This window comes from Trachurus trachurus (assembly GCF_905171665.1).
Source record: "Trachurus trachurus genome assembly, chromosome: 21".
Taxonomy (NCBI): domain Eukaryota; kingdom Metazoa; phylum Chordata; class Actinopteri; order Carangiformes; family Carangidae; genus Trachurus; species Trachurus trachurus.
This window is the reverse complement of record NC_139899.1, coordinates 3,559,777-3,585,443: the sequence shown is the minus strand read 5'-3', so window position 1 is coordinate 3,585,443 and position 25,667 is coordinate 3,559,777. Positions and strand designations below refer to the sequence as shown.

At 44.0% G+C, this 25,667-nt stretch overlaps 1 protein-coding gene across 1 annotated transcript in view; it reads left to right on the top strand.

The window, feature by feature from the left end:
• Positions 1-25,667, top strand: part of gli2a (GLI family zinc finger 2a) — a gene marked incomplete at both ends in the record, with an annotated part of 74,731 nt that overhangs the window by 39,576 nt on the left and 9,488 nt on the right. The window contains 6 exons of the mRNA XM_083996438.1: positions 5,305-5,510; positions 8,192-8,413; positions 19,142-19,343; positions 19,765-19,963; positions 22,305-22,415; positions 22,818-22,958. Of these exons, the coding sequence (XP_083852564.1) occupies positions 5,305-5,510; positions 8,192-8,413; positions 19,142-19,343; positions 19,765-19,963; positions 22,305-22,415; positions 22,818-22,958 (1,081 nt within the window). The remainder of the gene's footprint in view (positions 1-5,304; positions 5,511-8,191; positions 8,414-19,141; positions 19,344-19,764; positions 19,964-22,304; positions 22,416-22,817; positions 22,959-25,667) is intronic.

The window sequence follows — 25,667 nt, the reverse complement described above, 5'->3', positions numbered from 1 at the left end:
AACATGTGAGGATGTGTCCATCCTCATTTGTATTATCTTCTGAAACTAAGAAGCCAACCTCACAGTAGCTGGTTTACAAAGGCACACACGTTAATAGCCATGTGATTGTTAGTAGATTATTTGTGATACATAGCTTTAAAGAAAAAAAGGGGGGGGGGACTAGACTTGGACAGGTCCATTTATCTGTAACTCTGCACTCATGCTCCAGTCTGCCCCTGCCAGCGGTCTAAATGTAGATGCACTGTGGTATGCACTTACTCACAGGGTTTGCTCATATTCTCAACAAGTTGTACCATGTCCAAATCACTTTTTCTCACAGAGGAGTTTTAGCACGGAACAACAGAGAGCGTGTAATCACACAGTGCGGAACACAGAGACAAATAGCAATTACCTTGTTGAAAGCATGTCATCCACTGACTCACTTTGGCTCCTCATCCCCCTCCTCAGTCCCTATACTACTGTAACATCCCCATCGTGACTTGACTCCTCACTCTTTTACTTTTACAGTCTCTGGCTCCAGCAGCCACCCATAGAGTTCAGGTATGACAGAGGTTTCCCCGAAACGGCAGCCGCTGATTAAGAGACAGGGTTCTCCCAGGCCAGGACTCTTCCCAAGTAGCATCTTGTCAGAAAAGAGGTTGGGTCAACAAGGCTTCAATAATGTTAACTGCCAGACAGGACTGTTATTTGCCATCTCCTGACAGGCAGCGGCAGTAAAACCCCAGCTTATTATCACGGCTCCATACACGCTGTTGGTCATTTGAGTGATTTACTGCAGCTTGAGTGGTGTGTGTTGACATGCTGGTTTGCTGCGGGCCAAGAAACAAATAACTATTGTTGATGGATATAGATTTATAGTACAGTACAGTATGGGAAAATGGCTTTCATTGATGGAGCTTCAGTGGTAATTAAATACATTTTTTTTCAAAGCGAGTTGTGAGGAAGTTTACAACATGATATAGTGTGGTAGATATATCACAAAACATCCTTTGACTAGTTTCCAAGCTATTTGTTAATAAGTTGCATTAAAAAGGACAGACGTGGTATTATTACATTAGCTTTGCATTGGCTTCACAAAGTACAATACACATAAAAACATGTCAGTATTATCTTTTCTTCTTGTTGTCTTTTTTTTACTTTACAAAAAAACAATAGAAACACTTTTAATTGAGGTAACCAGGGTGGTGCGAACATCAGGATTAGCCTAGAAAACAAGTATTACCTATGCAGCCGAGTCTGGATCCCACTATATGCTTCATTATTGACCAGAAGACACTGATGCACATCATTGCATATACATGTTTTACATGTTCCTTCATTATCATGAATTGTTTGTATTGTTTATTCAGAGTCAGTCTTCACTTGGAGCCAGAATGACTGATATTTCAAACGTTTATTAATCTGCAGCTGAAAATAGACCTCATGCACTATTGTCTGAGTGATGCATGCTAGAACAGCATAGGACTTAACATGGCTATATGATGGGTGACCATTTGTATTAGGAGTTCAGCAGGTACTAAGCATTATGGGAGATTGTAAAGTATCAAATCTGGGTTTTTAGATTTGTTGATAATGTAAATTGTATGACAATATGAGCCTTGTCCTTTAAAAACAATGTTTTTATGGCTATAGAATCATAGATCCAAGATTAAATCCATATTACTCCAAGATAGGTGTAATGATGAAACTGGGTAATGTTTCTAATATTATTTTGTGGTTGCGTTTCTACAGTTTTCTGCGTTAGCTAAATGCTGGGAATCACAATGTGCAATCACTCTTGAGTCTCCCAGCCTGATAAGAGTGAGAGTCGGCACCGGTGCCAGTTTACCCAGGTAGTCCGTCAGTGAAGCACCCGAGCACTAATCTGAGGCGGCACTGCCAAGATCTCTGTATGCTGCTTAGAGGCGGACCGAGGGAAGAGTGTTTTTGTGTATGGAGCGTCTGTTTCTTCTCACTTCTCCCCTCCTGCCCAGAACAGAGGGCTCTTTATGGTTGTTTGTAGGGGAAGAGTGGGCCTGACGGCAGAAAATTGGCCCTCAGACAAGGCCAGCAGTCTGCAGGCACTTACTGGAAATGGAGCGAGGGTCAAAGCTCTGGGTTGGTTGGCTCGGGCCGAGCTGGGCAGGGCCAGGCCGGGTGCAGGTTGGCGTCTGCACAGAGACGGTGAAAGAAAGACTGAGCAAGGAAAAAACTCTGAAGGGCGGATGGAGCGCACAGGTCCTGCCAAGCATGCTCACTCGGCATGCTAACTACAACCTGGACCAGTAACACCCATTTCATCAGTCTAATGACTCCAACACCCCCGGGTGATTCTTGTGTGAAGTGATTTCAGCTTCTTCTTAGTGATGACAGTCTGTAATATTAACTAAGTGGAATGTGTTTATTGTCAGTATTGGTCTGATTTGATTGTAAGCTAGTGGGTAAATATATCACTTTGATTCCAGTCCATACACCTTTTACTTACAAGCCAAACATACATACACAAACACACTGTCTACCCAGCATGCATTTGATGCTGCCAACAAAACCATCAAAACCACACACATAAACACTCATTTGTTCACAGCAGCCATGGAGCTGCTGAAGTGGTAGCTGTTGATGTTAACAGCAGGAACTAATCAGCCATTTTCGTTACATTGTTGTTGCAACATGTTACATTGTATTGTGTGGTTTCACTAAAGTGATATTTCAGAAATAAGATTCAGTGTATTGATGAGTACCTGAGTCTGTGCACTCAGTGGTTACACGCAAACTGTTGTTTTATGTCCGTGAAGAACGGATTTCTGGTAAACAGCGTAGCTACTATTAGCTGTTAGCAAAATATCTGTCATTTGGCGACATGTCACTCTGGAAACTTCCAGCAGTTATGTTTATTTTATTTGATATGGACATCACAAATACATTGAGACTGTTCCAGTGGACAGACCAGATGCTTTGCTTGGGTGTGTTTAGCACACATGCAAATTTTTCAACACCAGTCCAGTAAAAAGGCAACATGTAGCCTACACTACAGTATGCAAGGTTTTAATTTTGAGGGGTGGTACAGTGTTAGTGTACTAGTGTAGAAGCTCAGATTAATTTTTCATTCATTTTAGATTCATTTATTCATGACTGACAGTCAAATTAGAGAATTAAAATTGGCAAAGTATTTAAATATTTCAAAAAAGGGTTCAACCTAAGCCATGTAACAACTCATATCATCCAACATGTGTAGTGCAGTTGGTGTGTTTTAATGCACTGGTATGTGCATTAACACTGAAATGGTATCAGAGCATGTCTATGATTATTGATGATTATTGATGATTATTACTCTTCTATCATCTACTGTCGGTTTACTGGAGGTTCCTTACAGCAGTCGAAGGAAAATTGGGGATGCAGCTTTTGTCACCTACGCCCCTAAGCTCTGGAACACACTACCTTTAGATAACGGGGAAGCCAACTCAATAAATATCTTTAAAAGTAAGTTAAAAACGTATCTGTTCACCTTAGCCTTTAACTAGATTAAAACCCTAGCCAGAATTTCCGACAGAGTAGGTTTTAGAGCTGGGGACAAAAGATCCTAGACGATAGGTCACTTTGTAGTTGCTTCAATTCTTATGTTCTATTAATGTTCCTTCTTTCTTAAATGTTCTTTTAATATTCCTTCTTTTATTGTGAAGCACGTTGAGCTGCAATAATTGTATGAAATGTGCTATACAAATAAAACCTATTATTATCATTGTTCAAGGTTAAACAGGCTTTTATACCCACACTCCATCATTCAGCATTTTCTCTATTACTCATAATTTCACCTGTGTTCTTCTGAAGCCTGTATTTCTACCAGGTGTTCCCACCACACACAAAGGGAACACCGGCCAACTCCTCGCGACCGAGGAGCGCCAGGGTCGACATTAATATCAGTGCCCCTTCAAAGGGTTGTGCCACTGCCAGCGGCCGGCAGACGTTTTTATCTAGAGTTCACTGCCTCGGGCCTATCGAGACTTACAACACCCACTTGTCTGTGTCTGTGCAAGCAGAGCTGGTAATTACCTCACAGAGATGACAAATTCACTGTATAGCCTGGAGTGACCAGCAGGCTGTCAAAGAACTCCAAGCCAGACTTTTCTTTTCTCACTAACGCTTTCCTCAGGCACCCACTTAAAGTTTTGAGCATCATGTTTCATTCTCTTATCATACATCATGTAATACCTGATGGGACAGACCCTGTAGTTTTTGCCCACCCAAACAGAACGAGACTACCCTTACAGCGGTGCGGTTTGGTCTTGACTTGTCTGTAGCTCTGGGCGTTATAAGAACAAGGGGAACAAAGGGGGATTATTATGTATTAAGTGTGGGACCGGGGAGAGGAAAAGGTGTAAGTGGATTGAGAATTCACACTTTTGAGGAATAAGAGAGGTTAAAGGGATAGTTCACCCAAAATTGAAATTTCACTCATTATCTACTCACCCTCATGTCGACTAAGGGCTGGGAGAAGTTTCAGAGTCCTCCGTGGCTTCTCTGAGTTAAAGGGGGTCTCGGCGTAGCAGTGCATGTCCATATGATGGTTGCAAATGGATACCAACTGTCTTCGTAACAAAAAGACACACCAAAGAACATCCAAATACCTCCATGCTGCTCATATGTAATGTCCGTCTTGTATTGAAGCCCCGAAATGCGAAATTGTCCCGAAAAAAATGAAATAAGTCTATTTTTCAAGCTTGTTTTGTAGCAGAAGCTCCTCTTCCCGGTTCGTCAAATTTGGACGAACCAGGGTCCGTCCTCTTCCCAGTTCGTCCAAATTTTACAAACCGGGAAGAGGAGCTTCGAGATGCTTCCGCTACAAAACAAGCTTGAAATATAGACTTATTTAATTTTTTCGGGACAATTTCGCATTTCGGGGCTTCAATACAAGACGGACATTACATACGAGCAGCATGGAGGTATTTGGATGTCTTTTGGTGTGTCTTTTTGTTACGAAGACAGTTGGTATCCATTTGCAACCGTTATATGGACATGCACTGCTACGCCGAGACCCCATGTAACTCAGAGAAGCCACGGAGGACTCTGAAACTTTTCCCAGCCCTTAGTCGACATGAGGGTGGGTAGATAATGAGTGAAATTTCAATTTTCCCTTTAAGGCTTGTCTGTGAACATCTCCTCACTCATACTAACAACCATGGTGATACAAACAGTCAAATTATCCCTTATCCTCATCCCCCGTTCCTCCCTCCCCCTCATCCCTCCTTTACTCATCCCTGACCTCTCCACCTTCCTCCTTGTGTCATGTATTACGGTTCATCTCATCTTTTCCCTCCGTCTCCACAGACCTCCGGGAATGGCGGGCAGTCCAGTCATCTCAGATATTTCCCTGATCCGTCTGTCGCCCCATGCGGCGGCCGGGACGGGCGAGTCACCGTTCAGTCCACCACATCCATACGTCAGCCCCCACATGGAGCACTACCTACGCTCGGTGCACGGCAGCCCCACCCTCTCCATGATCTCAGCTGCCCGAGGACTGAGCCCCGCTGAAGGTGAGATTACGTCATACTCTCTTATAGAACCACTCAAATGTTGACTGTAGGTTTAATATCCACAGCATGCTGATTATGTTGATTAAACAACTAAAAGAAAAAAACTTTTAAAAGTAAGAAAACTCAAATAAATCAGTATGTGAGCACATGGAAATTAACCAGAAACGGTCATATCCTGCTGTTATGAACAGAAGAAAGAGAAACAAAAGCTTTATGGAAGAAAATCCTGTGACAAAGAGTTTGAAAGCTGTTCAAAAATTGTTTATTATTGTTATAATACATAGAACATTATAATAATTTTATTTCAGTCTTTCTGCAGCATCTTTTGAGCCCACACTAGAATGAAAACATGTTGTACTTCCTACTGCATACTTGACCCTGTCGTCCCACAACAATGTCAGTCAATCAGTTGGTCAACCACTTTGGTCCAGGCTGAAAAATATCAAAAACTATTAAATTGATTGCAATCAAGGTTAGGACAGACATACCAGACATACAGTCCAGTTGTGTTGTCCACCATCCACTGTCATTTTGATTGTCATACTTTGTAATGAATATACTTTTGAGAAGGTTGCACAAAACAAAGGCTGTGTTCAAAAGTGAATGTGGGCTTGAAAAAAAATGTAACTGTCCAAAGTCTGATGTATATGGTCTACTCAGACTGAATCTTACTAACTCTGGTCATCTCCTAAATTCCTCTAGTGCAACCATTAGTGTTTAGTGTGTTGCCTGCATATAAACTTTGTTACGGAGATTCATTTTAGTCTTTGTCCTCCTACTGTGGTTTAAATACCAGAAAATCTTCAAACAGCTATTTGCAGGTTTTGTCATTGCTACATAGCTAACGTTAGCATTAACGGTAGTGACGTCAGCATCAATTCTCATTCATTAACTCACCAATAGTTGTCTCTACCACATCCTTTGTGTGAGCATGCTAACCAAACCCCAGCATGTCTCTTCACATTTAGGTAGTGACTCACTGTAGCTGTCTCGTCAGTAACAATCACCACAAACAAAGAACATTTAGTTCCTAAATGTCAGTTATTTGGTGCTTATTGATAACTTAGTAGCATCTTTAAATCAGCTGGTATGGCAAAAATATCTGTTAAACATAAGCTACATGTTAGCATTGTCTATTGTAGTGTCCAATATCCCTTATTTACTGAACAGTAAATTATATTTACACTCTTCCATTTAGTATGAAATGATTAACCTTCCTAACCTTAAGAAATGGCATTGCAATATAGGACATAATGATAAGTTGGTGTCCAAAAAACTCAGAAGTTTACTCTACATACAGTACTGTAGATATGGAGAAGAGAAGAAATGATAAAGGAGTTACGGTACTCCATAAGACTAGTGGTTGTGTTTACAAGTGTTTTGTCAGGGCGCAGTGGGAGCGTAGCTGCTTCCTCTCATCCCCCTGTGCTCTGAGTGAGGTCACACACAAACGCTCAGACACAAAATGCTATTCTGCGGTGGTGGTAAAATGATCTGGCAGCCATGAAGAAACCAAAGGAATACGGCTGGGTCGCTGCTGCTGCAGCACAAACACGCTGCCTGTGCACCGTTACCTCAACCATGGCCTAACAAGTTCTGATGGATCCAGAGTTTTGGTTTAGATGTGAGCTTATGTGTGTGGGTCTGTGTGCACAGAAGTTGGGGTGGGGTGGGTTGAGGGAGGGAGGGAGGGGAGAACTGCGGTTTTTCTTCCCCAGCATCCCACTTGGCCCCTACCTTATAACACCAACCCCCACTTCCCCTGTTCCACCAGCATGCATATTAAACCACGACCAGTCCACACCCTTGTCCCCTTCACACACACACACACCCAATTCCATGGGTGAGGGAGGGGGGAGGGTGCAGGAAATGGAGGAAAAAGGGGGACACAGGCCCAGTTAGAAGTAGGGAAGGGGAAAAACCAATCCATCTCTCACTCTTACACTTTCTGACACTTTTAAACGTGGCAGTGCTGGGTGCAGGTGTTAACACATTTTACGTCAATATTACCTTTGCACATACAGCATTTAAGACTTCCTCAATGTGTGTGCGTGTGTGTATGCATGCATGCATGCATGTGTGTGCATATGCATCTGTGTGCACCTGCACATTGCGTATGACTTGGGCCTGTCAGCTGTAATGTATACACAATGCAAGAGCGCTGCAGGAATGTGGTATTTCTGAACTCTGCAGCCCACCCCCCACCCCTTCTTCCATGCCCTCTCTCTCTTTCTCTCTCTCCCTCTGCTTCCTTTACTCCCTTGAGATATTTCCCTGTAACCCAGCAAGCCTCAAAGACATCAGACATCTTTTATCATGAGCCTCATGCCCCAGGGCATGCACGCAAGCACAAATCTTCAAATCTGTAAAAGCAGGGTACTTGTCTCTTCCGTTAAGCTCTACTTGCAGCCTTTATGTTCTTGTCCTTGTTTCTGTGATTCTGTCAGAGGGTGTGTTAGATGGTGTCTGTGAATCCTGTATGAATTCACTTTAGGAAAATAAATCCAGAATGTATTAAGCTCTGCCCGGATTACTTGTCAAAATGTGTCTATTATCACTTCACAGGGTTTTTATGACACTTTTGATTCAGTCATATTTTTTATTATGGGACAAGAAGATGTGATTTTTATTTCAAGAACAAAGGTTAACCTGTTCCCCTTCATCTCCTCTTTTTGCCTCAGTGACCCACGAACACTTGAAGGACCGCGCCCTGTTCAGCCTCCCCCCTCCTCCGCCGGGTGCCAACCCCACTGAGTATTACCACCTGATGGCCAGCGCCAGTCAGCGAAACCCCTACAGCGACCTGCTGGTGCAGAGCGGTGCGGCCGCCGCAGCTGCAGCCGCCGCCGCCGCCGCAGCAGCAGCCGCAGCGCATCTACCTGATTACCTCAGCCCCATGGATGGTAAGAGAGACGTGTTCATCACTGTCTATACAGCACGACAATCGAAAATCAAGGTGTTTCGACCATTTCTGATTTTCGATTGTCGTTGCAGCTTATTCCAGTAAAATGTATCAAATGTTCTTGTCAGATCTGAATTTGTCAAAATCCTGTATGGAAACCATTACTGTAGATCTCCAACATTTTACTCTCACTTAAACAGAGCGTGTTTCACCGGTAGAATCTGACTTCTGAAACAAGAAACAATTGTACTGAACTTGTATGTCACTCTGGATAAGAGGTCTGCCCAATATGTAACTGTAAAGACTGTTTTAGACTAAAGGCCGGATCAGACTACACAAATTCAGGCCGATTTTCAAACAATTTTGTTGTGGTCGACAAAATTCCAGCACCAGGCCGATTATGAACGCTAGGAACGATGAATGCACGTGTAGTGTAGAGTAAGAAGCAGTAAGTAGGACGCTCTACAGCGCCCCAATGGAAAATCTAGCGTTAGAATTTTTTGCAATTCTTCATCTAGTCTGACATCTCCTACTACATGAACCTCGACAGAGCTCTCTGATGCATTATTTACACACAGTGAAGGTGCGTTAGCTTGCTTCATGTACGCAGTGTAAGTCAATGGGAGGGTTGGTCCGGCGATGGCTGTCAGGCAACACCAATGGGGTGTCCCTCGGCGATGGCTGTCACAACGGCGATGGCTGTTTTATCTTCCTTTTCTTTGTTGTGTCTGAGCTAAAGACCGCTAGCATCACACACAGCACTGTATTAGCCATGATCGGCGGTTTGTTGTGACGCCTCCCCGATGGCCTATGAACTCGTGCTGGGTCGTGATCGGTCGTGATCGATGATTGGTCGGGGTCATACTTCTAGTGTTGCCAGTCTCTGTTCCAAGACACGGCAAGAATTTACATGGTGACCTTCATGAAAGACAAAAAAACGTGTAGTCTGAACCCTGTCTTAGATTTTTCACTCGTGTATGACAAAGAGCCCAATCACAGTAGAGTGCTGATTGTGAATGCCACTCATAAATCAGATGTTAGGGTGGTGCAGTGGCAGTGTGGAGTCCTACAAGTTCTCCTTGTGGCTGGGTGGGTCCCGTGGTGCTCTTGGCTTACCCCCACAAGATCATAGCCTGTCTGTATGTGGCGACCTTTCCAGTGTAACTTTGCCCTAACCCGGTGTTAGCATTGGCTCCAGCCCCCCACTCCTAAGCAATACAGCGTTGCAGCTAGAGTATAAGCACTGACTTGTGGAATTGTGGCCAACCTACGCATGAACCAAGGTTTATTTTGGTCTTTCAGCAAGTTACTGGTTACTGGTTAATATCAAATAGCCGCAGCAGTTGTTTGTTAGTTTAACGGCCAATGAGAGGCCTGCTACACCTGAATTATCTTTGCAAATAAAGACAGAAAAGTTATTTGTTAGCCTTGGAGATTATCAATTAAAGAGCACCAGACGTGTTGATACATCCTCTTATTCTTATTGGAAGAACGTTCCCCACATCAAAGCAAGTGGAGCTTTTTGGACTTCAGTTTAGCATCGGGGGGGCACAGCATGTTGAGGGAGTGTGTGTACACAATAAAAATCCAGGGCTCATAAAATACTCTGACATAAAATGTTGGATTTTGGTGTTTATGCTGCTATTATGAGCAACATCCTAAAAAGATGTAGCAGCATAGAGAAGCATAGAGAATGATAAACTCCAAAAGCTTGGTCCCTGCTCACTTCTGCTGTTAAGACTATAGGATTAACCTCATGGGCTGCATGGTGTTGTCAGCAGGGATGAGCCAGGTCAATGCCGACACACACACACATGCACACAAAGACTTAAACAGCCTGGCAAATAGGCCCGGCAAATACTCTGAAAAAGTCGAACATGTGTTTGCACACACACTCACAGAGAGCAGCCTGTTCTTTCATGGCCATTAGAGCCTGGACCCTCTATCAACATGACAGTCAGGCACCAGAATAGACATTTGATTTCAGCAGCAAAAAGGCAATCCAAGAAACTTTCAGCCCTCATGAATGGGGGAACAGAAAAGCGCACAGAGTGGAAAACTGTCCGTGAAAGTCAAGCCTTTTCGATGCCTGATAATCAAATACTCCCCTTGGCACCGACCGACGGCCGCGCTGCACCGCGCCGCTCCAGGAGTTCTCACTCTTTTTTCTTTCATGGCGTCCAACCAACCAACCAACCACCCACCCCGAAAAGAAAACACTGCCTTCGACCGCTGCAGCAGTCACGCTCCTCGGAGTCGCAGCTGGACGGTAAATGCAGGCATCCTCACGCACAGGTAGGAAAACACAACAGATAGGGACACGGAGGGGAAGAGAATCAGATATGGGATTGCACTGCCATTAATCTTTTTAATTAACTCAATCACTTAGTTAAACACAGCGGTGCTGAAAGGGAAGGGTGAGGTGGGGTCAGATGAAACTGTAGACCACCTCTTTCTCCTCCCTCCTTCCACCTCAGTGACCGCCGCTGTGCTGCCTTCGCCCACACTTGTTTGGGGAAGCTGTTTGCTTAAATAGCCACAAACCCCACACCCGCCCGCCCGCCTGCCCACCCTCCCTCACCCCTACCTCCCGCTCCAGCGTCCGCACTCATTGCCACCGGCCAAGGCAGCTTTTTATTTAGTGTTCTACCATGCTAGGACTGATGTGGTCAGTGCTTGGACCACGATGCCAGTCTGGAAGCTCCTCCGCTGCAGCACAGGGCTCATATTGACCGAGGCGGCCAGCTAATGCTCATCGCGGGCAGCCTTGGCCGGAATCAAAGGCCTTATTTACACACCAGAGCGTGGGAGGAGGAGGAGGAGGAGGAGGAGGAGGCGTAGTGGCAGAGGTGGCAAATATGTGTTTCATCCCTTCATGTTAGTTTTGGATGGCAGCGCAGATAAAACCCATAATAAAAAATCAATTTATGCACTCTACTCAGCAGACCCACCGCAAGAACTGTGAGCCCTCAGTGAACCCGGAGCACTGCCTCCCGCTCACTGTCTCTCCTCTCTCTGGGTGAGGGAGTTGCGGGGCTCAGGGCCGGACCACAACACACTGAGCACCGCTGTGAGAAGTGTGCTGGTGGAAAAGTTGTGGACACATACTTCACCAAAGGTTTTTTTTTTTTTTGACAAGGCTGCAATGACTTACAGGTCTACTTATGGATCTTAGGATTTACTGTTTGGCACACCTCAAGCCAGACACTTAAAAGACAAGAACCTCTCCCCCAGGATGTGAGGGAGACGTGATCTTAAAAAGCCACTGGGATGTTGTCGTAAGTGCCACAACGGCAGAACACCATTCCTCCAGCTACTTGATTTACTTGTTTCAAAGAGTTTTCCTCCAGTGTCACTTTACATTAGGGCTGGGACGATATGCTTTTCTCCCGATTCGATTCTTCTACGATTTTTTGGATGGCGATTCGATTTAAATTGCGATTCTACGATATTGCCGATTCTCTCGATTTTTAGTCTGCATTTTTAACATTTATCTGCACACAAATACTGTAGAAGCCTAATTAACATACTCCATTATAAAGTGAACTTAAACCCTTTTCAAAACCTGTACTCTCTGTATGTAAAAAAGGCTAACAAAATACACATTGTACAATATTATATTATATATTATATATATTACAATAAAAAAAATTTTTTTAAAAATTCAAAAAAAAAAATTTCAAAAATAAAATCGATTTAAAAATCGTCAAAAAAGATATTAAGATATTTATGTGAATCGATTTTTTCTCCCACCCCTACTTTACATGCAGACTTTTTTTTTCATTCTGATTCAAATGATTGAATGAAGATTTCTCGTCAACTGTTTGAACAGACATTTTACAGCCGCGAGACACACGCAGAGAGTTCTCATTGGGCTGAGCCGACCAACCCGACCAGATGCGCTGGTTCTGGTTTGGGGCCTGGTTTTGGGTCAAAATTACTGTATATATACAAATGACTTGGGTCATTTTTCTTTTTTGGCAGGGTCGGGTTTTAATTTTCAGGCCCATTGAGAAGTCTAGCGCAGATTAATCAAAACATCACATGCCTGATCAAAGATGGAGATCTATTGGCAGAGTAGTTGTCATTGTTTTGACACTTTTATTCAAGCATTTGCAAGTGAACAAACACATTAATGTTGAGACGGAGCATGTGCAGAAAGAACACAATCAGACAGCATTCTGTTTCATTTTTTTTTTTTTTTTTTTTTACTTTTGATCGGTTTGGAAGAAGGAATCTTCTACCATCTGAAAGTGAATGAAATTCCATTTGGTTTGGGCCTGTTTATTCTGATTGAGGTGTTTATATGAAGCCTTTTCATTCAATTGGACTGGAATATTTGGCTCCATGTAAACCCAGCTAGTGTCAGGGACAGGACAGCTGCTATAAAGACCTTGCTGAAATGCACAGCCACTCCTGTGAGACAGTGATGGGGTCTGTGGTGTGTCTCTCACACATGAATCACTGTCTTTATTTGGGGAGAGTGACAGACAGAGGAGCAGACAGGGACAAGTTAAAAAAAAAATGTAGCATCAGTACACTGGCCAGTGATGAAGGGTCACTTCAGTCCTGTCTAAAAGTTATTTTGATTCCCGTGTACATGAGATGTGTTTCAAGAGTCTATTTTCCAGGACACTTCTGATATAGGTCACTTTTGTATTAGAGTGAATCTTATCAAGCTGGAGACTTTGAAGAAGATTTGCACCATGCAAAGGGCATGAGAAATGGAATTATATTCTCTTGTCATTTCTTGGCTAAAAGACAGAGCAATTGAAGTTCTAAGACAATATTTTTTGTGTTTTCTGTTTTGTGTATCATTTCTAAAGCATGATGTCCTTTAGACCCAGCTCTAGACATGAGAGACTACACACTTGTCCCCAGTGTATCTTGAATAGGGATGATTGGGAGGGTGTGAAATCATACAATCTGCCCTGTCCAAATCACAAAATGCAAAAAGCTCTGACAGTAACCATTGAGCTCCTTGACCTCCCACTTTCCCCAGATCATTTTGGTTCAAGTCTATAGCAAATGGCTCTGTTGATTCAAAGGTTTGTCTTGTCTTGGCTAAATATAAGAGGTCGTTACTTTTTGAAGCCTCCTTTTTTCCACTTGAAAGCTCCAAAACAGACTCTATGGTAAAATAACCCCACTTTATAACTTTTTTCTTATGATGTACAAGCGGCCGGTCTCAAAAGTAATATTATAATTAAAAATCATTCTAAGGGGGTTAGCATTTGCATCGGTGCAAACGCCATAAAGTAGCATAACGGCGTTTCACATTGGGAGCCATTCACGGGACTGTTTGTATATGAGCAAGCAGGTATGTAAGGGCTGGGTGGGCAGAGAAATATCAGAGCAGCTTACGGGAAATCGTCGAAGCTCCCACGACAAAAGCAGCAGCCAAAGTAAATGTCTGCCACGCTGAGAAGAAAGAGATTTTAGTGTCGATGCAGCACGAGGGGGGAGAGGGAGATAGATTTGTGTACCGATGCGGTGGTAAGAGGAGAGGGAGGGGACGGGGTGGGGGTAGGGGGGTGACGGGGGGCTCCGTCCCCCCACCCAGGATATACAAACACTTAACTATATGTTGGTTCACGAGCACACGGGTGGAAGTGTGCGCATAAACACACTGACAAGCACAACGGCGGCTTTGGGGCTGGACACTGGGGGCTCTAAGAGGATTCAGTGCGAGCTCCGTCGCTAATAAAATTCACAGTGTTAGTATTAGTGAGATTTAGCAGGGAAAATAAATATTCTCCACTGCTCTGGCTGGGAGGGGGGGGGGGGGGGGGGGGTGAGGCTGGCTGAAGATGTGGAGACATGGGGCCCTGCTGGCACGGACTCAGACTGTGGTTGGGATGGGTGGGGGTTGGTGGGGTGGGGGGTGAGAAGCTGCCCAGCAGAGAGCAGCTCCCACTTCACCCCAGACAAGGTCAGTCTGAACAAGCCCAAGATTATCCACAAGGGCCAACTGCTCAGGACATGTTGTTGTTGTTTTTTCTGCTTTCTGTTGACTGAATTTAGGTAAATAAACATCAGTTATTATTTGTATGCATTCATTTTTTAAACAAAAATATTACTCAATAAACATGTGGGAGCAGGGGTGTCAAACTCATTTTAGTTCAGGGGCCGGACCAGTAACATAATAGCATAATCACCTATGAATAACAAGAACTCTAAATATTTCCTTTGTTTTAGAGCTAATGAACCCTCCTTTTACAAAACATGTTATGAACGACCTAAAATACTAGCAATTTCAACAATATTATGCATCTTCTTTCTTCTATGTGATTTTCTCACTTGGTAAATTCATCCCGTGGGCCGGATGGGACCCCCTGGAGGGCCGGTTTTGGCCCGCGGGCCTTATGTTTGACACCTCTGGATTAGAGGGTTATTGGTATTAAATTTTAAACTCCAATATCATTAATGCTAACCTGTTCTTCACAGTGTTGGTTTCCTGGTGAGGGGGAACTGCATCGGTCATAGGTGCACACAGACCTGTGCCCCCCTCAGCAATGGAAACAGCCCCTGTCACCATGTATGACCGCTGTAGTTAATCTGAAAATAAAAAACCCTCACACATCAAAAGCTAATTCAACAGACTGGGTGCTTGTCAGGACAGCTTAAACCTCTATGGTTGTCTTTTCCATATCCCTGCTAAAGTGCATAAGTTATGGAAATACAGGAAGAGAAGCAAAGAGACTTTGCTGCCTCATGTTCTGCTGCCAGAAGGAGGCACGTATGTGAGTGCATGCACATCAGTTTACACTTTTTTGTTGTTGTTGTTGTTGTTCATTCATTCATTCACATTCAGCAGTCCAGCTCCAAATGTGGTCCAAGTGATCGGATCTCAAATGTAATGTGTATCTCAGTGTGTGGGAAAATCAAAGAATGAGAAAGTTACTGTACAGAACCAAACACCATAAACTCATAAAAGATTATGCATGCGTCTTGCGTTGTCCAAGTAAACTCAGGCATGTTTTCCTGTTTGCAGAACAGATTTGTTCACACATTCAGAGATATTACAAGGTTAGCATTTTAATTGGCACTGGGCTGAGCTACTGGCACCAGTTCTGTATTCAGCTGAGGAGCAGTCCAGCTCAAGAGTGCTCATCATTCTGTTGTAGGAATAACTCAACTGTTAGTTTGACTGTCTCCATGAACTCCAGAAGGGGCAGCTGGATTCTCACAGAAGTGGATAGTGTAAAGATGAACCAGAATTTTAACTTTTAACTTGAATTTAAATTCTTAGCTCGAAAAAGGGCTATTTGTATGCCTCCATCCATCCTTTTCCCATGAACATCAATTTGGTAAAATAGTTCACATCAGCTCAAGGATGAACCACAGTCTATGGGATGAACTGATAAGATTCTGGTGGTTAAAGGTCAGAGGTCAAGATCAGTGTGAGCACAGACCTGGACTGCAGCTTGGCTGGGTGTAAGCCAGTGATTATTGTTAGATGAGAAATGATAGGTAATGATAACTTTTTGGTGGGAATGCAAGTGGGATCCAGTCTATCTGAATACCACTTGATGGAGTTTCCCTATTAGTTTTCACTCATTCAAAATACTGGCGTAAGCAATTTCTTTATTTAGTTTTTTTATTCATCAATTTAATTCCAATATATTTAGTAATTTTTATTTATCATGGGATGGGGGGGGGGCATGTAGCACTGAGAGCCAGATCCGTACAGGGATTAGTACAACCCTCCAATTAAAGTGTTTTCATTTTCCACAACGCAATTTCAGTTAAGACAGCGCAGGCAAATTCTTAAATAATCACACACTCACACTCACACACATATACTTTTTTTCTTTTCTTTTCTTCTGTATCAATGTGCACTGTAATTATGACTCTCTATATAAATCCAGATCCCACAATTACAACCATCCCACGATACAGTCCACAGAGAACATACAACAGACACACACACACACTCGCCATATTACCACACTGCTGCTGCGCCACCGCTGCCTGTGCAACATCTGTTTTCTCACTCCCTGCCGGAACCTGCTCACCCTTTCAATTATAGCCGCCACCTATAAAACACTCCCTTTACCGAGTGGTGAGAGTTGTGTGTCCGTGTGTGTGTGTGTGTGTGTGTGTGTGTGTGTCTGTGCCTGCGTGTGTGTGTTTGCGTGTCCATGTCTGTGTGTGATATTTATTCCAGGTAAAAGTAGGTTTGATCAGGGGGACCGGGCTGAACAAAACTACTTTGTTCACGGCTTAGCATTAGAAGACCCGACGTCAAGAACTTTATTGCTGGAGGCGCTGAGAATTCTTCTGAGCTGAGGTACACGGCGCGCACATTGAGTGGGCGTCAGAGCACAGGGCGGCGTTTTGGGCACAGTTCCCAGAAGGGTGAGGCAGGCGCCAGGCTATCAGGCCACCAGGTTTTCTGCTTCATAAAGGGAGGATATTAATACACTTATCTCCCATTAAAACTGCTGGGCTGGCAGGGATCACTGCTAAAACAGTGTGAAGAAAACAGAATGAAGCCACGGTCCCTGTTCCCTTTCTCTTATACCACCTTTTAGTTTCAGTTTAGTTTCAGTTTAGTTTATTTGAAAAGGGACAATGCACATTAATACACATTTGTCGAAAAACACATGTAAATGCACCCGAATTAGCTTAAAATGCTAGTTTTCATCGTTTGTCCCTCTGCCAGATTGTACAAGGCAACCTTTAAAGGGACATTGTGTAACTTCTCCTGTTATCTATTCACAAAAATAATGTTTTATATTAATCAGTAATCCCCCCCATCAACAAAGTGAAGTGTTCCTTTCAGCTCTGAATTGGCCGTTCATATCATTCATATCTCCATGGAGCGGGTAAGCTCGGTGCTGGCTGCCATGTGGTGTCGCCATGTTTTTACGTTCAGTGGCAGCGTGACGGTAGGAAACCACGGAAACTCAGCGGAGACACTGGAGCTGTCGGCTCAGGTCGAGGTGGCGTCTGTGAAAAGTCACCGCGGTAACGCAGTGAGGAGGAATGGAGCGTTACACTGATGCTGCATTCACCTGCAGTCGGGCAGACGGCCGTCGGTAACAAACCAGATGTCATTTTAGTCACAGAAGTCCAGAGAAAGCCGGTAAAACGTGGGTCAGGTAAACAACACGACATCGCCATGACAACATATTGTCACGTGTATTGTTTTGCCTCGTGCTGATGGACCACTTGTTTACATAGAGGCTTGTTTATGCCGTTACGTGCAGCGGCTGTCGTCCGTCTGCTGTCTGCACAATTTCACGTGAATGCAGCATGAAAAATATGATCAAGTTGCTTGCGATATACAACCGCAACGCTAGATGGGAGTAATTTCTACACAATGTACCTTTAAAAAGAACAACACTGAAATAATATAAATATAGTACCACATGGGGTAGAACACATTCTATACACATACTAACCCTACATACATAATAAATACACATTTGGACGACGATAATATGATGCATGTCCACGTTAATAAATACACATTTGGACAACAATAACATCAGTGCTTTCCTCCACTCTTCACCAACCGTGTGGCTAACACAAGATGACACTTATTATTATTAGCCTTTAAGAGGCGCATTCCTGGGAAGTGTTTGTTGTTTTTGCCAGCTCTTTTATACTCCTCCCTATCATCATTCTACTAGGTTTTTTTTTTAGACCGCCGACTACCGTTGTCTGCTGTCTGAAGTTCTCAAGGACCTTTTAACTAAGTACACATGCCTCTGCTTTTACGACTCGCCACCTCCAAACATAATAGTTTTGGAAGTAAGCCCTTGGTTTATGGCTGTAGGTCTGGTGTGGTGATTATGGCGGTGCCTGGATTCATTTGGCTCCAGGGGATGTGAGTTTCACCAGCACAACACTCGGAGATTGGCGGCACATTGGCAGCAGTGAAGCTGACATATGTGTGTGTGTGTATTAGGTCACTGTGCATGTGCTTAGGTGTGTTGTGATGGGCCCATTATGAGTTTCCTGCCTCTCGCACCTCTGATGATGTCTGCTGTAAGACCTAATTACAGGTTAGCACAAACACACAGCGAGCAGCGCTCTCTGTCGCCCGGCGGCACCTGTTGGTCCCCGGCAAAGCCATCGCCTGAGCCTCGGATTTCTTCCAAAAAAACAAAATACACATGAGTACCTATGGAAAAACAAATAGGTTTATCTTCAAGTTCATGGGAAAGTAACCTCCACCGCTGTTTTCTACAAGAATAAGAAACTTGTGCAATAACCAGGACCAGCAGGAAGCCATGAACTCTACCTTTGTGAGTCAAGCCTGGTTCTTTTTTAATGGTATTCTGAGATCAATTTGTTTAAATTGCCTCCTTTTAACTCACCCGAGTACAGCGGTCTGAAAGAGATTGCTATCGCGGTAATTACTGAGAATGATTGGGGGCAATTCATTATGCATAAGAGGATGTGAATGTTAAATAGGGGAGCTGTGTGTGTGAGAGAGAGGGAGAGAAAACGAGAGATGTAGGAGATAGCTTGTAGCTTAGCATGGCTGTGACCTCCACTGAGGGCTTGGGGCTAAATGTTTCTTCTAACACGGTCCAGGATAAATGCTGGTTTTCTATTGAGGCCATGTGGAGGCTTAATGGAAGTACAGGGGGAATTAGTTTCCCCTGTCAAGTCGATGTGAGGCAGGACAGCAGTGGGGGGCGGGGGGGGAGAACAAACATGCACATGTTTGTTTGCAAGCAACTGAGTTTTTCTCTTTGTTCTCTGTTTGCAGTGTCACGTTTCTCGAGCCCACGGCTGACACCCCGGCTGAGCAGAAAGAGGGCGCTGTCCATCTCTCCGCTGTCGGACGCCAGCATCGACCTGCAGACCATGATCCGCACCTCGCCCAACTCCCTCGTCGCCTACATCAACAACTCCCGCTCCAGCTCGGCCGCCAGCAGCTCCTATGGCCACCTCTCCGTCGGAGGGATCAGGTACATACACCAGACCAAATACAAGCATGCTGCGCATATTTATGACCAAACTTCAGATCTTTCTTTTTTTCTCTCTTCATATTATCCATTAAAACAATTTGTAGTGTTAAATTACTGTGTCCTGTCCTTTGCTGACAAGGTAGAACTGCCATTGACATTTGCTGTTATTAAACTTCAAAATCAGTGTATGTTCATCTAGCAGACTATGTATTTGAGTCTCATTGCCCCATTATCATATAACTATGTTAGATTTGGATCATGCTGGTGTCTTACTTGGCAGCAGAAACAAGTAAGACAGAGTTTATGTTAATAGACAGTCTAACAGTTTCTACTGTGATTTTATAAGAATACCATTCCAGTCGACCAAATTCCCATCATTATTCCACAAGATAAGCATCTCTCCCTTCTTCTTCTCGCTCAGCCCATCCTTCAGTTTCCCTCACCCCATCAACCCTGTGGCGTACCAGCAGCTGCTGTCCCAGCAGAGGACTCTCAACGCCTTTGGACACACGCCTCCTCTCATTCAGCCGTCGCCGTCCTCCTTCTCGGCACGCCAGCACCCGCTCACCGCCTCACCCATGACCACCTCGCACAACAGCTCCAACTCCGAGGCAAACCAGGTAGGAAATTATGACTTTTCTACTCCAACTATTTATTCTCTCACTGTTTCACTCAATCATTGTGTTCATTTTTGTGTTACCAGTCCTGTAGCGCTCTCTCCCCAATTTTCCTGTCACTCTCTTATTATTAGGGATGCACAGATCAGGCGCCGGGTTTAGTGTATCGGCTGATACCCGATACTGATCCATACAACTGTTGAATTAATAAACTGTATACCTTGTCATGTGGCAGACAGTGAAGGCATCAGGCTTGACTTAAAAACATTGCGTTTCCTAACTTTGTAAAACTCTTTTTGCTCTGTGTTTGTTGTCTTACCTGCATGCTGTGCCTGCTGCCTCACAGACATAGAATTTAAGTGAATATATCAGCATCATGGATCAGCCCCATCATCTGATACCAGATCTAGATTATGCAGTCAATATCTTGGCCCATATCTGATCTTAATATTGGATTGGTGCATTCCTACTTTACATCCGGACTAAAATTAAAGGGATAGTTCACCCAAAATTCAAATTTCACTCATTATCTACTTCTAATTTCCCTTCTCTGAGTTACGGGGGGGTCCGCGCAGCAGTATTTGTCCATATAATGGTTGTGAATGGGGCTCACTTTTCTTCATCCAAAAAGACACACCAAAAAACATCCAAATACCTCCATAGTGCTCGTCTGTAATGTCCCTCTTGTACTGAAGCCCCGACATGTTTTTTGGTGTGTCTTTTTGGACGAAGAAAAGTGAGCCCCATTCACAACCATTATAATGGACAAATACTGCTGCGCGGACCCCCCCGTAACTCAGAGAAGGCACGGATAACTCTGAAACTTCTCCCAGCCATTAGTCGACATAAGGGTGAGTAGATAATGAGTGAAATTTGAAATTTGGGTGAACTATCCCTTTAAAGCCATAAATTGCCCCAAAAAAAGGCAATATTATGAGATGTGAACAGCGACATTTTAGGGTCTGAGAAAATTCTGCTATTGAAAACACTCATACACATGAACGAGCACCAACTTCAGTGATCCTGTGTGGACCATCTGCTGAGGTAGAACTTATAAACATATAAACTGCAGTTTAAGCAACTATTCACAGTTGAGCTGAAACTAAACTAAAACATTTTCTTCACTTGACAAATCCTCTTGAGTGTCTGGGGCTTGAAGGAATCCAGCTCCATACATGACTCATTTGAACTTTTAGAAGTTGATCAGCCGATTGACTAATTGTACTAGACCTCATGCGGTGATGTGGATGAAAGCTCGTCCGGTAAATGTAGCTTACATTAACACGTTGTCATGAATGAAGCATTTTTTTTTCTTCACATACTGTATCTCAGGTCAGAAATATGCAGGAGACACACCCCACCACCCCCCCGTTCCATTTGTCTTACTTCCTCCTGTCTCCTCTGTCTCTCTTTATCAGCCCACTGTTTACGCCACAGCCACTCGTAATGTAAACTTCCCACTCAGTGAATCAGTCCAGCTCACGCTGCTGCAATCAGCTGCCTCCACCTCTGTTTCAGCACAGTGTCTGCTGACAGCATCCCACTATCCAGGAGTGTGTATTTGCACCTCTCCATCACACACACACACACCACCATTCATACACAAACACAAACATACATTGAGTTTCATTTCCACAGTGATCAGAACCATACTTCCCCTTTGGTTTCCAGCCACTGAATGAATCATTGTCATGCTCAAATACACTGTAGTGTCTGGGTGGGATTAGGAGACCCCCCTCTGATGTTGAACCCCCTCCAATGAACCTCAATACACACACACACACACACTCGATTAAATTTTTTCCTTTCTTTTCATCTCTATTAGAGCCTACCCAGGCCTTCTGAGTCTTTGTCTTTCTGTCTTGTTCAGAATCTGTTGGCAGATCAAAGCCCCTTCCCTCCTCAACCCCCGACTCTGCCTCCTCCCCACTCTGTACCGAGGGTAATAACTCCTCTTCTCTCATATTTTCTTGTGGCTTTTGGCGATCATAAAGCAGTCTAAACTGTTTAGTCTCGGCGGCAGGTCCCAGTCTGACTTATGGGCCCGTGGTGCCTGGCGCAGCCCTGACTCCTCACATCTCCGTGCAGCTGATTTGCTGAGCCAAAAAAACAGTTTTGTGGTATCTTTGTGATTTAGTTATCTGGTTCCACGCGTAGAAAGCAGCAGTAGTGTCTAAAATGAATGAGTGAGTGACTAAATAGGCGAACAAGCGGGAGGACTGATGGCCTCAGATGAGTAGGCAGGTTGGTGAGTGTCAGGATTAATGGAGTGAATGTATATACTATATACCTTCAGGAAACTGTATAGACTCTTCATTGCTCCATCTGGATTTATGTGTTTCAGAATGCAGGTGGCGACCCAGCAGTGAGTAGCACGGTCAACCCACTCACCACCAAGAGGTCAAAGGTTAAGACAGAAGCAGACGGTCCGCTGCCCATCTCACCGACCTGTCAGGTAAGACAGGTAAAAGATAGAGGAGAGAAGTTTCAAGAAAAAGACAGTAGATCAAAGGAAAGTCAGGAAATAATCTTTAAAATTTCCCAATCAACTGTCTTGCAACTTTGTCTTTGTCCTTGTTGCAGCTTCAGCCTTTTACAGTAGGGAAACTCTTTAACCACAGTTGCTTCTCTGGCTCCAATTGATTATAGATTAATGGATAAAACTGGTGCTTTAATCAACGACAAGAGGTCCTGTCACACGCTGAGATCAAGCAGCAGCTCCTCAGGATTAGATAAGATAAGACAGATGCACAATAGTCCAGAAGGCCTCTCCAACTTATTGACCACTCTGTGTTTGCGTGTTTTTTTTTACATATTCTGCTTGGATCCACTCATCTGTCTCTGCCTTTTTGTCCAGGACCATGGCGGAGGGATATTGGACTTGAGCGAGGATCTGGACAAAGACGAGTGCAAGCAGGAGCCTGAGGCCGTATATGAAACCAACTGCCACTGGGAGGGCTGCACCAAGGAGTATGACACCCAGGACCAGCTCGTCCATGTGAGTGTCAGGCTTGGTGTCCTTCTGGCTTTTGTAGAGGTTCACTGAAAGATTTATACTTTAATCAAAAAGCTTCAGAGTAATTATGACAGTAGTTCCCCTTTAAAACTGAAAAGTCCAACAAAAACAAAAGATCAGTTGAATCAGTTAAAGGGATAGTTCAACATTTTGGCAAATTGCCCCATTGCCATACAGTAATCCCTATAGTCTTAGTTTCATTACCTTTAATTGTCGGTGCAAGCTGTTTTTAGAACGGCGGAGCAGAGCCGCAAGCTGCTCAGAGCTACGCTACAGAGGCTAATGGAATTTCTTGGTTTCCCTCATCAAACTCATCAAATACATAATCCAGCAACTCCAAAACGCTCTAGTGGACAAGTTGTGACCTGCACATTCACCACGCTATGAGATAATAATGGAACGTTACGAGACAGAGTTCTTTTCAAGGTAAGTTCATGCAAAACTGCTGACATGCGTTTCCGTCGGGGGCAGTTTCTGCATTTGCCTTGAAAACAGCTCCGTGTGTGTTTTGGAGTTGTTGGATTGTGTTTTTGATGAATTTGATGAGGGAAACCAAGAAATCCCATTAGCCTCCATAGCATCGCTCTGAGCAGCTCGCGGCTCTGCTCCGCCGTTCTAAAAATAGCTTGCACCGACAATTAAAGGTAACAAACCTACTGCTATGACTATAGGGGTTATGGCAATGGGCCAATTTGCCAAAATGTTGAACTATCCCTTTAATGTAGACGATAAATTTATAAATTAAATTAAATATTTTTTTGCTATACTCTTATTCCACTGAAAATATTTCATCCTGCTACAGTGCTGCTCATGTTGACAGTAGTCATAGTTTGCTTTGATGAACGTAAACTCTGTGCCATAAGAGCTGTTGTATTTTGTTTGGTACGAAGTGAAAAGTTCAAACTGCTGCTCTGCTGCTCATTAAATCCTCACTGATTGAGTCCAGTCAGAGACAGCTCCAGTAACTGATCCTTTCCTGTTGGGCTGACACGCGCAAACATTAATGAGCCTGCCGACTCTCGCCAAATTCAAGCCCAAGCCCCTGCAGCTGTGCCCCACCAACCTCTCAGCCCCGTGACCCCTAACCCCTAACCTCTCACTCCCAGTAACACCCCCAACCCCCCCTGAAGCCCAGAGGGCCAGCCATAAATCCATCGTCATGCCAGCAGCTCTGGAGTTATAGAACCTCGCGCTCCTCCCTTTTCCAGGCCGCAGCTTCTCTTCCTGCTCTGACCGGGGTGTCGGAGCAGTGGCCGGAGGGAGGGAGGGAGGGGGGGGGGGGCATGTGTATGGTCCACAGACACAGTGACTGATGGGAGGTGGCCGACAGGTCGCTATGGGCTGCTACAAGTCGGGATCTGAGTTAGCTTTTCAATGGATAAGTGGGATGAATGAGTGGAGCCGTAGATCACTGGGTTGGTCCATGACGTGGATGGAGAATGTGGGGCCAACATGTTCTTTCAATGTGCTTCTCATCAAACTTGGTCAAAAACTCCAACTTTTACACATGGTTCAGCAAAAAAAAGAAATACCCATGGCTTTAACCAAATCGTGATTCATTAGTCCCCAAATTACGGATGCACAGAAGTGTGTAACCTGAAAATAGAGCCTTACACTGGGCGTCACACTTGTTTCCACTCCTCCACCTCCACTCAAAATAGATCTCAGCAGAATCATCGGCCACAGAGCTCTTACGCTGGTGAAGTAGTGGCCACATGAGTGGAGCATTGTGGGTCTGGATGTCCTGAGGAAATGAAGTGGTTCCTCCGGGTGTGTGGGTATTTGCACATGGTGCACATGAGAGATTTTCAAAGTGTACGTCTGTTCAGAAAACATCGGTGTGTGTGTTTGATTTTTCATGGTGGACGCACAAGAACATTTTTCACACTTTCTGTCAGCGACGCATGCTTTATTTCAAACTATTGTGAGCTTTAATTCTGAAAAGTTCTGACAGACTGTTTCAAAAATGGTGCTGTTTAACAGACCTGAAGCAGCAGAACATTCACAATGTGTGATATGATCAGTCAAACGTATAATATGTGATGATGAAAACATTTCTTTTGATTATGTTCTGTCCCCATCTAATAGATTAGAGAAAAAAAAGTCCCAAGACCAAACTGGACCAATGGACTAAACTGTGTTAACAAATCATCTCAAAACTCACATTTGTGATTTCACATTTAGGTTTGTTTCACTAGAATAATTTAACCAGGTAATTTAAAAATTAATTGGTAAAGGTAAAGGTACTTTATTTGTCACATATACAGCTAGTACAGTGAAATTCTTTCTCTGCATTTAACCCATCCCTGAGGAGCAGTGGGCAGCCACGGTGCGGCGCCCGGGGATATATTGCAAGATGTATACGTTTTTAAAGGGACATTGTGTAACTTCTCCTGTTATCTATTCACGAAAATCGATTATTTTGTTCAAAAGTCTGTTTTTCATTAATCAGTAATCCCCCCCATCAACAAACTGAAGTGTTCCTTTCAGCTCTGAATGAGCCGTTCATATAATTCATATCTCCATGGAGCGGGTAAGCTCGGTGCTGCTGCCATGTGGTGTCGCCATGTTTTTACGTTCAGTGGCAGCGTGGCAGAGTAAAACGTGGGTCAGGTAAACAATACGACATCGCCATGACAACATATTGTCATGTGTATTGTTTTGCCTCGTGCTGACGGACCACTTGTTTAC